The 14,486-nt window shown below is 46.7% G+C and overlaps 1 protein-coding gene across 1 annotated transcript in view; it reads left to right on the top strand.

Annotated features, from left to right (window-relative positions):
- Nucleotides 1-8,344, top strand: part of LOC138672645 (interferon alpha/beta receptor 2-like) — a 44,332-nt gene extending 35,988 nt beyond the window's left edge. Inside the window, exons 7-8 of the mRNA XM_069760814.1 lie at nucleotides 44-177; nucleotides 6,667-8,344. Coding sequence (XP_069616915.1) covers nucleotides 44-177; nucleotides 6,667-7,299 — 767 coding nt within the window. The 3' untranslated portion in view covers nucleotides 7,300-8,344. The remainder of the gene's footprint in view (nucleotides 1-43; nucleotides 178-6,666) is intronic.
- Nucleotides 8,345-14,486: the final 6,142 nt, after the last annotated feature.

Here is a 14,486-nt window from a genome sequence, read left to right as displayed (position 1 = left end):
AACTTAAAACTGTGGTTATATACGTTTTCTTTTCTTCTTCCAGGCAGCAGCACGGTGTATATAACAGTGTCTGTAGTCGGCGGAGTTCTGCTCCTGGTTGGTTTAGTCTTCAGCTTATATGGACTGGACAAGGCTGGGTACATTTGCAGAGAGAAGACTGTAATCCCAAAGATTTTGGTATGTATGGTTTTTCTTTTTATAGGGGACTAAATTTATAACTTTCTATGATTTATTTATTTATTTTATTTATTTTCTCCTATCCCCCATAGCAATGCACACTCATCTTGGCCGAGCATGCATGTGTTTTTAAGCTGTCCATACACATTGGATGGCCGTCTCTCCTATACACGGGAGTGCTTGCTCTCGAAGGTGCGATCGACATCAGACCAGCAGTCAGCCGGTGCCCCCCATACACGTTAGACCTTTGGTCGATCCCATCCATTAAAGTCTATGGGGGCTTTCAGGGAGTTTATTGGGCAGCTATAAACCTAAACCGCCTGTCTGACCCTTATCTGCTGCCGGGTAGAACCAGGAGACCCCATTATATATTAAATTCTAGACTGGTCCAGCCGATATTGCCAGAGCTGATATCCTTTGTTTTTCTTGGTCTGGCTTTAGACACAATCCATAAAGGGGATTTCTAGGACTTTATATATTGGTGACCTATACGTAGGATGGGTCACTAATATCAGATTAGCCTCATTCACGTCAATTGGATGTGAGCTGCAGTACCCGTGTATGACCACTATGCGGCGTGCTTTGACCCGCAAACAGCTGATTGGTGGAGGTGCCGGTTGTCGGACCCCGTCATGATCTGATACCCTAAAAAAAATCCCTTTTAAGACCAGAAATCAAAGGAAAAACTGGAAGTGCAAGCCAGATGTGCAGAAAACCGAGACGCTGGCGATGAGCCATTTATGATGTCCGTCCAGCTGCTGGTAAAACAAACAGTTTTCTTTCTTTATTTTTTTTTTTTTTTAATTTTAGATGCACTCAAGCAAAAAGTGTCTGAAGGAGGACACGGCCTTCACTGTATCCTCCCGTTGACCGCATGTCAGTTATTTTCTAGTTATCTTCCGTTCAGTATTTTTAATTGGTCCGTGGTTCGGCATCAAAGGGAGAATGCGGAGAGAGGGGCAAGTCAAGGCCGTAGGGAGAGCGGCTCACTTCACATAATGCGGGTAGTCTGACAAAAAGAATTTACTTCATTGCTAAATGGTTAGATATGAAAGTAAAATAGATTATTCTATAAGTTATATGTAATTTATGACCAGTGAGGGGGTGGGGGATACTAAATATCATTAGCAGAGAATCTACATAGGAAACTGCAGGGTTATGTTTTTGGCTGTAAAAATATAATGGAAAAAAAGAAATGGCCAAAGAAAGAGATAAAGATAGAGAAAGAATGAAAGAGGGAAAAAAAAAGACAGAGCGAAAAAAGAAAGAAATAGAAAAAGAGAGATAAAGAGGAAGCGAGAGAAAGATACAGAAAAAAAAAAGTTTTGGCTTCATAGACCCTGAAGTCCACTACAGGCCATGAAGTAATCATCGCAGTCCATTTGCAACTTTTTTGGAAGATTTTTTTTGAGGGGGCGCAGTCAGATAGACGATGTATACAGGTAATAGGAGAGATTTATTAATCTGTAAATCTCAGCTCGGGGCCGTTCATTGTAACCTCATTTATGATTTTATGCTCTGCTGGATATGGCTTAGTGGGACAAAAGCTTTAGTACAGTGATGAGCGAGTATACTCGTTGCTTGGGTTTTCTCGAGCACGCTCAGTTTGTCTCCGAGTATTTTGTTAGTGTTCGGAGATTTAGTTTTCATCGCCTCAGCTGAATGATTTACAGCTAGTAGCCAGCCTGAGTACATGTGGGGGTTGCCTGGTTGCTAGGGAATCCCCACATGTAATCAAGCTGGCTAGTAGCTGTAAATCATCCAGCTGCCGGGATGAAAACTTAATCTCCGAACACAAATACACAAATACTCAGAGACCACCCGAGCACTCTCGGGAAAACCCGAGCAAGGCTACGTGCACACGTTGCGGAATTGCCTCGGGAATTTCCACGGCAATTCTGCAACTCCCTGCCACGGGTAAAACGCATGCGGAATTGGCATGCGTATTCCCGCTAAACACTAGCGTTTTCCAAGCGATCTGTAGCATCGCTTGGCAAACTGATTGACAGGTTGGACACACTTGTCAAACATAGTGTTTGACAAGTGTGACCAACTTTTTACTATTGATGCTGCTGCCTAAGCAGCATCAATAGTAAAAAGATAGTGTTAAAAATATTTCAATTTTTTTTTTTTTTTTTTTTTTTTTTATATTTTTTGTTATTCTCACCTTCCGGCGTCCCCGGCAGCCTTCCCGATCCTCGCGGCTACTCCCGTTCTCAGTGATCCTTTGCGACTGACCCCAGATGATGTAGCATCACGCGAGACCGCTACGTCATCACAGGTTATTGTCGCAAAGAATCACTGGGAACGGGAGTAGCCGGGAGCATCTCGAGGATCAGGAGTGCTGCCAGGGACGCCGGAAGGTGAGAATATCACAATTTTTTTTAATTTTTTTTACAGGTATATGGTGCCCAGTCCCTGGAGGAGGGTCTCCTCTCCTCCACCCTGGTACCATCCGCACATGATCCACTTACTTTGCGCATGATGGGCATAGCCACATGTGGAAAGTAAAGCTGATCAATGCATTCCTGTGTGTGCAGAATCGCCGCGATTCCGCAGAAAGAATAAACATGCTGCTTATTTTTCCGCAGTGCGATTCCGCAGCGGAAAAATACGCAGCATTAGCACAACATTGCGTAATCCCATTCGATTCAATGGGTTGTGTTGTGTATGCGTTTTCGCCGCAATTTCACAGCGAAAAAACACGGCAAAAGCGCATACAATCCACAACGTGTGCACATAGCCCAACAAGTATACTCGCTCATCACTAGTGACGACCTGTCACCGAAATAAGTGACCAATTTTTATTTTTTTTTAGTTGTATTTTTTTTTTTCTTAATCTGTCGTACGGTTCCACAGATATCGGCCTTTTTGGGGGGTTTGCAAAGGGAACGTTGTTCACATGGTAATTGTTAAAGACCATAAGAGTCGATGTACACACTCTTGACCTGGGGTGGTCTTACTAGAGAAATTTATGGCATATCAGTAGGATTTGTCAGACATTTTTGATTGGTGCTGATCCTAGAGGTTGGCTCCTCTCTCTCCTTGTTTCGGCCACTGTCTTACCACCAGTGTATGGAGGGGTTTCAGCGCTTACTCCGACTTTCTACGTTCATCGCCATATACAGGTCCTTCTCAAAAAATTAGCATATAGTGTTAAATTTCATTATTTACCATAATGTAATGATTACAATTAAACTTTCATATATTATAGATTCATTATCCACCAACTGAAATTTGTCAGGTCTTTTATTGTTTTAATACTGATGATTTTGGCATACAACTCCTGATAACCCAAAAAACCTGTCTCAATAAATTAGCATATCAAGAAAAGGTTCTCTAAACGACCTATTACCCTAATCTTCTGAATCAACTAATTAACTCTAAACACATGCAAAAGATACCTGAGGCTTTTATAAACTCCCTGCCTGGTTCATTACGCAAAACCCCCATCATGGGTAAGACTAGCGACCTGACAGATGTCAAGAAGGCCATCATTGACACCCTCAAGCAAGAGGGTAAGACCCAGAAAGAAATTTCTCAACAAATAGGCTGTTCCCAGAGTGCTGTATCAAGGCACCTCAATGGTAAGTCTGTTGGAAGGAAACAATGTGGCAGAAAACGCTGTACAACGAGAAGAGGAGACCGGACCCTGAGGAAGATTGTGGAGAAGGACCGATTCCAGACCTTGGGGAACCTGAGGAAGCAGTGGACTGAGTCTGGTGTGGAAACATCCAGAGCCACCGTGCACAGGCGTGTGCAGGAAATGGGCTACAGGTGCCGCATTCCCCAGGTAAAGCCACTTTTGAGCTGCAGAGAAGCAGCACTGGACTGTTGCTAAGTGGTCCCAAGTACTTTTTTCTGATGAAAGCAAATTTTGCATGTCATTCGGAAATCAAGGTGCCAGAGTCTGGAGGAAGACTGGGGAGAAGGAAATGCCAAAATGCCTGAAGTCCAGTGTCAAGTACCCACAGTCAGTGATGGTGTGGGGTGCCATGTCAGCTGCTGGTGTTGGTCCACTGTGTTTCATCAAGGGCAGGGTCAATGCAGCTAGCTATCAGGAGATTTTGGAGCACTTCATGCTTCCATCGGCTGAAATGCTTTATGGAGATGAAGATTTCATTTTTCAGCACGACCTGGCACCTGCTCACAGTGCCAAAACCACTGGTAAATGGTTTACTGACCATGGTATTACTGTGCTCAATTGGCCTGCCAACTCTCCTGACCTGAACCCCATAGAGAATCTGTGGGATATTGTGAAGAGAAAGTTGAGAGACGCAAGACCCAACACTCTGGATAAGCTTAAGGCCGCTATTCAAGCATCCTGGGCCTCCATAACATCTCAGCAGTGTCACAGGCTGATTGCCTCCATGCCACGCCGCATTGAAGCAGTCATTTCTGCCAAAGGATTCCCGACCAAGTATTGAGTGCATAACTGAACATTATTATTTGTTGTTTTTTTTGTTTGTTATTAAAAAACACTTTTATTTGATTGGATGGGTGAAATATGCTAATTTATTGAGACAGGTTTTTTGGGTTATCAGGAGTTGTATGCCAAAATCATCAGTATTAAAACAATAAAAGACCTGACAAATTTCAGTTGGTGGATAATGAATCTATAATATATGAAAGTTTAATTGTAATCATTACATTATGGTAAATAATGAAATTTAACACTATATGCTAATTTTTTGAGAAGGACCTGTATGTGTTGCACATACTTTCAGATGAATTTGGACTTCCCATAGAATTGCATGGAGAGAGCTGGCGCATGCATTGGCCAGGACAAGGTTCTCCCCCCATTCTGGCCAGAGATGCAGATCCCATCTTCAGGAGAAAGTTCTCCCCCTTTCCAGCCAGTGGATGACCACGAGACATTTTTTTTTTCTGTAGTTTTTCTGATGAAGTCATAAAACACAATTATTACCGGTATCTCCTTTATCTGAACCTTTTTAAAGTGGTCAGAGACAGATGAACCAGCCACAGATGTCACCAAACTTTCTGGCAAGTCTGAAGACTAGTGTCCTAGAATTATACAAGAGTCGATGGGAGAGTTAGGCTATGTTCACATGGAGTTTTTTGGAACAAATCCTTTCTGAAATCTTGAAAAAACTCTTGGGAAATTTTTCCAATTCATTTCTTTGGATAATCCTTTTTGGGGGTTATGTGCACACGGAGTCTTTTCTGCAGTGGAGAAACTGAGAAGAACCTCCCAAGTTTTCGAGGAGGATTTCTAAAGTTTCTGCTCCAAAACCTCCTAATGGAACTCCATGTCCACATGTCATGTGAACAGAAAGGATAAGTTTTTGGCTTGTTTTTTTGTTGTTGTTTTTTCAGAAAGAGGTTTTGAAAAAAGCTAGGTGGGGAAAAAAAATATGTTGCTTCTTTTGAGTAGATCCTGAACGAAACCTCTCTAAACTAGACCTTGTGCAATCAAAAGGCTACAAAATAGTGAAACTGTTTCTGCTTGAAAAGCTCCTGTTTTTTTTTTTTTCTATCCGGCTCAGAAGTATTGACTATAGGGTGTAATGAAGGGAGCGTTCTGTAATTTAGGGTGCCCTTTATAGTCTCAATTGTGTGTACCATAGGGACTGAATGGAGGAGCAGCGCACCTGATCAGCCACCGCTCAGTTTAGAAACCTTTCCGTGGGCGTGAGGCAGAGAGAGATAAGATGCCGGGGTTGTCCATTCTAGATTTATTAGGATCTCAGAAATCTTTAAAGGGATATCTGGAATTATCATAAAAATGTTTTTCCTTAGCCATTATAAAATACCAAATTGAGGTAAGTTCTTCTCTTGTCGCCCTCATGGATCCATGACCTCCTGCTCTGGTGGTCGGTGCTGTGACCGGAAGCAATGATTGTGCTGTCTGGATTTCACAGGACTGAAAGCCTACGACTGGCTGCAGCCATGAGTGAGGAACAGAAGATGATGCGCTCTTCTGTTCAGCAGTCCTTTGACCACCAAAGCGATTTATGCTGGTTCCATGGTTAGATGGTGGTGGGGAGGACACCATATGTTTTGACAATTCAGTCGTCTCATTGACAGTCATCTCTTTTGAGAGATCACGCTCGGGTGATCTCCGAGTATTTGTGACTGCTCAGACATTTAGTTTTCGTCGCCTCAGCTGCATGATTTATGGCTAGTAGTCAGGCTGAATACATGTGAGGAATGCCTGTATGTTAGGGAATTCCCTCATGTATTCATGCTGTCCAGCAGCTGTAAATCATGTAGCTAAGGCGGAGGAAAACTAAATTTCCAAGCACTACAAAATACTCGGAGATCACCCAAGCGTGCTCGGGTAGACCCGAACAACAATGCTATTCGCTCATCACTAGTCACCTCCAGACAATCTCTGTAAGAGGGCCAACACAGGGTGAACTTACGACCCTAGCGCTGCGCTTTTTAGCACTGCCCTTGCTAGCGCTGAGAAATAGTGTCTCTGTGTGTATGGGACATCTTTATAATCCTATTTTCTTTCTCTTTAAGAAATCGTTGCCAACTTCCACTAGTACATTTTTCGATACGAGTGATTTTGCATCCCCAACTTTCTCCATTCCTGTGGACATAAGTGAAAAATTTGAAGTGGAGCATGAGCCAGAAAGTGATCACAAGAGCTGCAACGGAGGCTATGAAAACCGAAAAAGACTTGTGGACAGCGATACAAGTGGCACGACGACGACCAGTGGGGAACATCCTTCGGCCGTCTCGTCCTCCACAGGGTCCAGCGGACAAGAGGAAGACCTCTCTACTGGACATCGAGGAGATGGTGCATCCTCTGCTGTATGTGAACTTGGCAGCTCTTCCTTTTCCCGTCTGCCAGTCAAGGCCAAGGATGACTCTTCAAACCTCCCACTCAACACCAGTGGGGTCTTCAACATAAATCTGGATAGTGTTTCCATAGCAGACCCTGGTTTTGGACAAGTTAAAGTCCCCCAAGAGGAGACAGAAGACTCTATTGAGTCACATGAAGTTGAGATTGCTCTGGACCAACGTAGTCATGTCTGTTTAGATGATGACCTGGCAGGGAAGTACTGTAGTGATTACGAGGAAGAGGAGGAGGACATTTCGGAGAATGAGGACTCTGATGATCACCTGGTATCAGGTTACATGAGAAGATGATTTTTTATATCATGATGCATTACTTACAATAGATTTTATGTTCAAAGCACTGTGATATGGAAACGTGTGCTTATATGTATGTATATATATGTGTGTGCATAGATATATATATCTATATCATCAGCCATAACATTAAAACTCCATGTCTAATAGCTCGTGGGTCCCCCATGTGCTACTAAAATAGCTTTAACACCCCAGAAGACCTGCCGTTTTGGAAATGTCTAGACATCACAATTAGGCCCTAGTCATAGCAGGCTGTTCAGACCCTTACGCTGGCCCATTTTCCCGCTTCAAACACATCAACTTTGAAAACTGACTTTTCACTTGGTGCCTGACGTTTCCCACACTTTGACCGGTGCTACGGCCAAGAGATAATCAACAGGCTGATCGGTGTATTGCTAACAGATCGGTAAAGAACCACTTTTTATAGTGCAGATATTTCCAGGAGTGATAGCTCGTCCTGCAACCAGGATCATGTTTGTAATATGTTTTTCGTATGAACATTTTCTCTATTGCCTTTCATTGGGGGACACAGGAACCATGGGTGTATGCTGCTGCCACTAGGAGGCTGACACTATGCACAAAAAAAAGTTAGCTCCTCCTCTGCAGTGTACACCCCACCGACTGGAAGTAGGATATTCAGTTTAGCTTAGTGTCAGTAGGAGGTGGACACGGGTCTTTCATTAGACCCTTATCTACCTCAATGTGCGTCGTTTCTTTTCAGGTACCACGGAGGGATACAGGGTGAAGAGTCACACCTGTAGTCCCACAAAGAGACTATGAGTACGGCGTGTACTGCCACCCCGTATCCTCATATGTCTAGTCGGCAGGACCCCAGCCCCTAACACTGAAGCGTGTTGAGGTGATTCAGACCCGGTCCTGCCTTCGTCTCCCACCCACTCGCCCACCAGAGCCTGTCGGTTCGAGGAGACACGGACGTCCCACTATGCTGGATTATCGGACGTCCGATCTTGGATGGGGAGGTACTCTCTCTCTCTCTCCCCAGGTACAGAGATAAGAAGATCACAGAAGAAAGAAGATCGGGAAAGAAAAAAAAAAAAAAAATTCCTTTATTTTAATAGTGGGCCCCTTAATTCAGGTTACCTTTGCAGCAGTTTTAGGGCTTTCCTCAACACTTCCCCCGTGCTCCGGTGGTCATGGGATGTAATCTAGGTCCCGGCCTCTTCCAGGCCTAGCTGCAGAGTGGGGCATCGGGGGTCTTTTCCCCTTTAATTTTGCGGGTATTTGGGGCTGCAGGCATTGTTTTGCAGCATTTTTCAATCCTCTACGCCGCTCCCCCATCCTCCGGCGGTCAGCAGCTCTAATTTAGGTCCCGGCTTCTCTCGGGCCTAGCTGCAGGGCTGGCTCCGCCCCTCTTCTTCCTGCTTTTCGGGCGGGCTTTTTTCCCACCTAGCTCTTAGTCAGCTCCTTCCTGCCGGGACTTAGCTCTGCCCCCGGCACTTGGCTCTGCGATTTAGCTCCGCCCCATTTTCCTGTCTCAGAGCAGGCTTTTCAGCATGTGTCCCTGCAGTGTGCGCTTTTTCACTCCTGGACCTGGACACCCTCTTGTGACTGCCATTTTTCCTATTGATCCAGATTGTACTCCTGTGGAGCCTTCTCTTCCTGGCACAGCAGCCCTACAGTCTGGAGCTGAATACAGGATGACTGCACCTACTGTGAGTAGCTGCTCTGCAGCCCGACACTCTCCTCGGCTCTCCTATCCCCTAATGTTCTGGCATCAGTTAATGGGTCTGCTCATCATGAACCCACCGGCCAGGAGTTCCTACCCCGGGTGAGACAGAGGCCCCTATCCCTGGGTGGGCTTTCCTTCTGTCTCGGTCTGTGGCGGACCTCACCAGGATGTCACGTCCCTGGTGTCCGTGCTTGACAGATTGTCCCTCCCAGCCCCCCGCAGTTGCCAGTGGGTCACAGGATTCTCCATCCGGCCTTTTCAACACAGGTCACGAGATCCAGACAGGAGCGAAATTCTGTCCTTTTCCCGATCCATCTCGCCCTCCGGTCTGGCACGGTGAGATCCCTCTTCCAGATCCTCCTCTCCCGAGTCAGACGGGCGTCCTCGGTCATGTTTTCAGAGGAAGATTCAGACTTTGTTTCACTATAGGCCTCTAGTATGAGTGATGGGGTGCAAAGCCTTATTATTGCAGTCAACCAGACCTTAGGCATCATGGATACATCTACGGAACCCGCAGAAAAGGCGGTTTCGTTTAGACGGTCAAAACCAACTTCCAAGGTCTTTGCTCTACACACTGAATTTGTTGTGGTACTTGCCAGGGGAAAGGTGAACAATACCAGATGCTTTCAGACAGGGAAGCGTCTCGGCATCCTATATCCCTTCTCCCCTGAGGTCATCGCTAACTGGACTGATTTCTCGGCAGCGGACTCGTCGGTCCCCAGACTGTCCGCCAACATGGTCCTTCGACTTTTCTAATGCAGCATCCCTCATGGATTCCAAGGATACAAGTATAGAATCGCTGGAAAAATCAGCCTTTTGAAGTGGCTGCTTCTGCTTTGTGCCTCGGCCATTGCCTCTACCTGGGTCTCAAGGACCACAGCTAGATGGACCAAACAGCCTTGTAAGGGTACCACGGCTGGACCTCTTCCGGGGGAGCTGGCCGACCTGACGTACCAGATTTCCTATGCAGGGAAATATTTGGTAGCTGTCTCCCTAGATGCGTGTCTTGTGCAGCTCAGGTATCCAGCAATATGGTGACCATCTGGCGGAATATTTGGCTCAAGACATGGCAGGTGGACTTGTTTTCAAAGAAGTCCCTTACCAGCCTCCCTTTCCAGGGGGCCCGTCTTTGACTACATGCTGGAACAAATTATTAAGGACGCAATGGGAGGCACGAGCGTCGCTGGCCTCCCCTGATATGGCAGTTCAGCTCCCTTTTTGTCCTTTTGCTGGTTCGTGGCGTCAGAATATTCCTCTGGCTAGCACAGACCGCGGTCTCGCCTGGCTAGAGAAAAGGCTTCCTTCAAGCCTACCCCTTCCTAGCGTTCCCTCAATTCCCATGGTAGGTCCACCAGGCCCAGACCTGGCAGATCTTCCTTGGCATAACTCGTGCTAAGGGCCCAGTGTTCCTCCCAGTTTGGGCGGGCGTCTGTTTTGTTTTTTTCTTTTTTGCAGGGATGTTTGGCTTGCCTCAGTCGAGGTCAGGGAGGTGGTATCCTCTGGATACAAGATGGGGTTCGCTTCACGGCCCCGGAATCGCTTCTTCAAATCCCACCCTCTAAAAGATCCTAATCTGATCCCAGGTTTCTTTGTGTCCATTGCCTTTCTTCTTTGTTCAGAGGTTATCGTTTCCATCTCAGAGTAGGAACGCTTCACAGGTTTCTATTCAAACCTGCATGTAGTGCCGAAGAACAACGGCGCAGTTCGACCCATCTGGTTCCTAAGTTAGTGAACAAAAGGTTCTGCCTGCGGCATTTCAGGATGGAGTCCCTCTGTTCAGTATTGGCTTGCATGGAACCACAGGAATTCCTGTTCTCCATAGATATCCAAGAAGCCTATCTCGATGTTCTGATTTTCCCAGCACACCTGTGTCTCCTGCGTTTCGTGGTGCAGAAGAGTCATTTCCAGTTCATCGCCCTGCCACTCGGTCTTGCGACCGCACCCAGTGTCTTCATAAAGATCATGGCTACATTTATGGCCATTTTGAGGATCACGGGCCTAGTGCTCTTTCCGTACCTCAAAGACATCAAGGCTCCGCCCCCCTCTCAGGCCCAGGAGAGTGACAATCATCCGACTCCCTGTCCCGTTTCTGGTGGCTGGTCAGCAGAACAAAGTCTTGTCTTGTTCCGAGTCAGTGCCTCGTCTTCTAAGGCATGCTGTTCGACACCTGTCAGTCGAGGTTTTTTTGTTTTTTTTTTTTTCTTCTCAAGGAGAAACGGGCAATTCTCCAGGACGGAGTTTTCTGCAAGGCCCTCGGCTGCCTTCCTTCCGTTCAGCAATGAAGGTCCTGGGACGAATGGTGGCATCATCGGAAGCGTTCCCTTTTGCGCTGTTCCACTTCAGTAGGCCATCCTTTCTCAGTGGGACAGGTCGGTGCTGTCTCTGGATCGTCCGATTCGGCCTTCCGTCCGATTCTAATGGTCTCTCAGCTGGTGGCTGTCATCCCCTCTCATTCCCCAGGTCCGGTCCTTCCTTCTCGCCCATGGCAGGTGGTGACGACGGTCGCCAGCCTTCCCGGCTGGGGCACGGTTTCCCACAATCCGTCAGTTAAAGGGGCGTTGGTCGGAGCAAGATTCCCCTCTGCCGATCGACATCCTTGAGATAGCGGCCATTCTTCTGTCCCTGAGTCACTGGGAAAAGGTTCTCAGAGGTCTGCCAGTCAGAATCCAGACGTCCAATGCCACGGCTGTGGCATATGTCAAACACCATGGAGGGAATCAGTCTCGTGGAAATGGCGGAGGTATCCAAGATCCTCTTCTGGGCAGAGGCGATGGTTCCGGCACTATCCGCAGTGCATATTCCCAGTGTTGGCAACTAGGCCGCGGTGTTTTTCTCTGCCACGAGGGCCTTTCGGCAGGAGAGTGGTCCCTGCATCGGGAGGTCTTCCTTCAAATTTGCCTTTGATGGGGATCTCCGGACGCGGAACTCTTGGTGTCGCGACTGCTTAGGAAGGTTCCACCGTTTATTTCCAGGTCCGCGACCCTCTTGTAGTGGAGACCGATGCTTTGGCCATTCCTGGGTCGCATTTTGTATTTCCCTATCTGTTTCCTCCCCTTCCCTTCTTCCCAGGCTGTTGAAGATCATTGCGGAGGGGGTGCCGGTCTTTCTGATCACACCAGATTGGCCCAGAAGGTTCTGGTTCGCTGAGATCGCCAATCTCCTCGCGGACTTCCTCTGGAGGCCCCAAACAGGCCAGATCTTCTGTCCCAAGAACCGATCTGCCACCAGAGTTCTTGGTTGCTCAATTTAACATCTTTGCTGTTGAATCCTTCCATTTGGCCTTTTCTCAAGGCGGGACTTGATGCTGGCCTTGACCTTAGTCCTCTAAAGGGTCAGGTAGCAACGCTTTCCATTCTCTTTCTGAAGTCCCATTTCAGAAGTCCTTGACTTCCCGTTCTCAGGTCAGATATTTAGATCTGAGAGACCTCGGTGGTTGATACCTCTTAATGGCTAACTGAAAAGATGGTAGCAAATTGCAAACCTTCGAGACTTCTCAGGCCTCTTCATCAGGCATAGACTAATTCAATTCCAAATATTTTATCTACTGGCTATCACGGTACAAGGATATATATCCGTCCCGTTCTCAGGTCAGAACTTTTCTTCAAGGAGTGGTGCATGCAGCTCTCTTGTACCGGACTCTCGTGGATCCCAAGGAGCTTAATCTTGTTCTGGAGGCTGTGGGGTTCCCCCCCCTTGAACCTCCCCATGAGGCCTCACTGTCTGTTCTGTCCTGCAAGGTGTCGTTTCTGGTGGCCATCACCTCCATTAGGCGCGTCTCGGAGTTGGTGGCTCTCTCCTGTCGCCCCATTTCTTGGTTCTTCACCAAGATAAGGTAGTTTACGGCCATCGTCGCCTTTTCTTCCCAGGGTGGTGTCCTCCTTGTTACTTCAATAAGATCGTCCTTCCCACCTTTTTGTTCTGCTCCGACCTCTTCTCTGGAGCGTTCGCTGAACAGGCCAGACCTGGTCAGGGCGGTGAGGATCTATTTGTCTAGGACCACCTTCTTTAGGAAGATGGACCGTCTATTTGTCATTCCAGACGGTGCGCCAAGAGGCCTGCCAGCCTCCAAGGTTATGATTGTTCTCTGGATCAGACCTGCTATTCTGGAGGCTTACCAGGTCCGGAACAGAGTGACTCCTCCTGGGATTAAGACTCACTTTGCCTCGGGCAGTGGGCGCCTCCTGGGCGGTACACCATGGGGCATCTGCCCTACAACTTTGCAAGGCAACCTGGTGTTCCATTCACTCATTTGCCAAATGTTATAAGCTCCATACCTACGCTTTGGCAGTTGCCAGCCTAGGCGGAAGGATCTTGCAGGCGGCAGTGGTAAGTTCTCCGACCTGAATGGAGTTTTTTTTCTGCTGTTCCCACCCCAGGGACTGCTTTGGGACGTCCCATGGTTCCTGTGTCCCCCAATGAGGCGATAGAGAAAACAGGATTTTTGGTTGCTTACCGTAAAATCTGTTTCTCGGAGCCTTCATTGGGGGACACAGCACCCTCCCAAGTTGAACAGCTCTGTTTTATTGTGTTATATTGTCACAGTTTGACTTTCTATCTTTAACATGTTGCTTCTCCTACTGACACTAAGCTAAACTGAATATCCTACTTCCTGTCGGTGGGGTGTACACTGCAGAGGAGGAGCTAACTTTTTTATTTGCATAGTGTCAGCCTCCTAGTGGCAGCAGCATACACCCATGGTTCCTGTGTCCCCCAATGAAGGCTCCGAGAAACAGATTTTACGGTAAGCAACCAAAAATCCTGTTTTTTTTTTTGTACAATTTTTCTACGCAAAAATAACTACAAAAATGTACAAACTCGGGGGGTAAAGTTAAGTCAATGCACGATTGAACTTTACATCCAGACTGGAGGATTAAAAGAGAACCACTTTCAATAAACTTTGCATAAACCAGTATTACAGTCAAATACAATAAACTTTGTAATATGTTATCTGAAAAATCTGCTTCCTTCCCCACTTTCCTCTCTCATTGCCTTCTGGTCTCGCAATCCGCTGTGGGGAGAAAAACACTCACAGCCCATAGGTTACACCTCCTATTATTCTCTATAGAGATGACATGATGATTGAGGAGCAAAGTGAGAGAAGAGCGAGACACAGAAAGATCATGCTGTGCTTTTTAACAAGCCTTTTATGTTATCCCTGAGCTTACTTCACAGTTACCCTGCTCAATACCATTGTATAAGTTCCTCCAAGCTGCTGCAGGCCCTGTGTGTGCTAAGTAATGAAGTGCAGGAATCCATCTCTGAGTGCTGTGTATGGGGGACATCGTAGCAGCTAGTCTTCTCCCACCAGCTCAGAGTTAATTGCAAAGTAAGAGATAGAGCCTTCAGTGGGAACACGATGGGGAAAAATGCATACAATGGCCATAATAGTGTTATTGTGTGTGTACCACATACAGGACAGCTGATTCTAAATAGTTCTTTGAAAAATATGGTTAACCACCAATATGGCTGCATTTCCTCCTGTTACTTTATATTA

Source organism: Ranitomeya imitator, chromosome 3 (genome assembly GCF_032444005.1).
Source record: "Ranitomeya imitator isolate aRanImi1 chromosome 3, aRanImi1.pri, whole genome shotgun sequence".
NCBI lineage: Eukaryota > Metazoa > Chordata > Amphibia > Anura > Dendrobatidae > Ranitomeya > Ranitomeya imitator.
The sequence above is the reverse complement of the archived record's forward strand: the minus strand, read 5'-3'. Positions and strand labels throughout refer to the sequence as shown.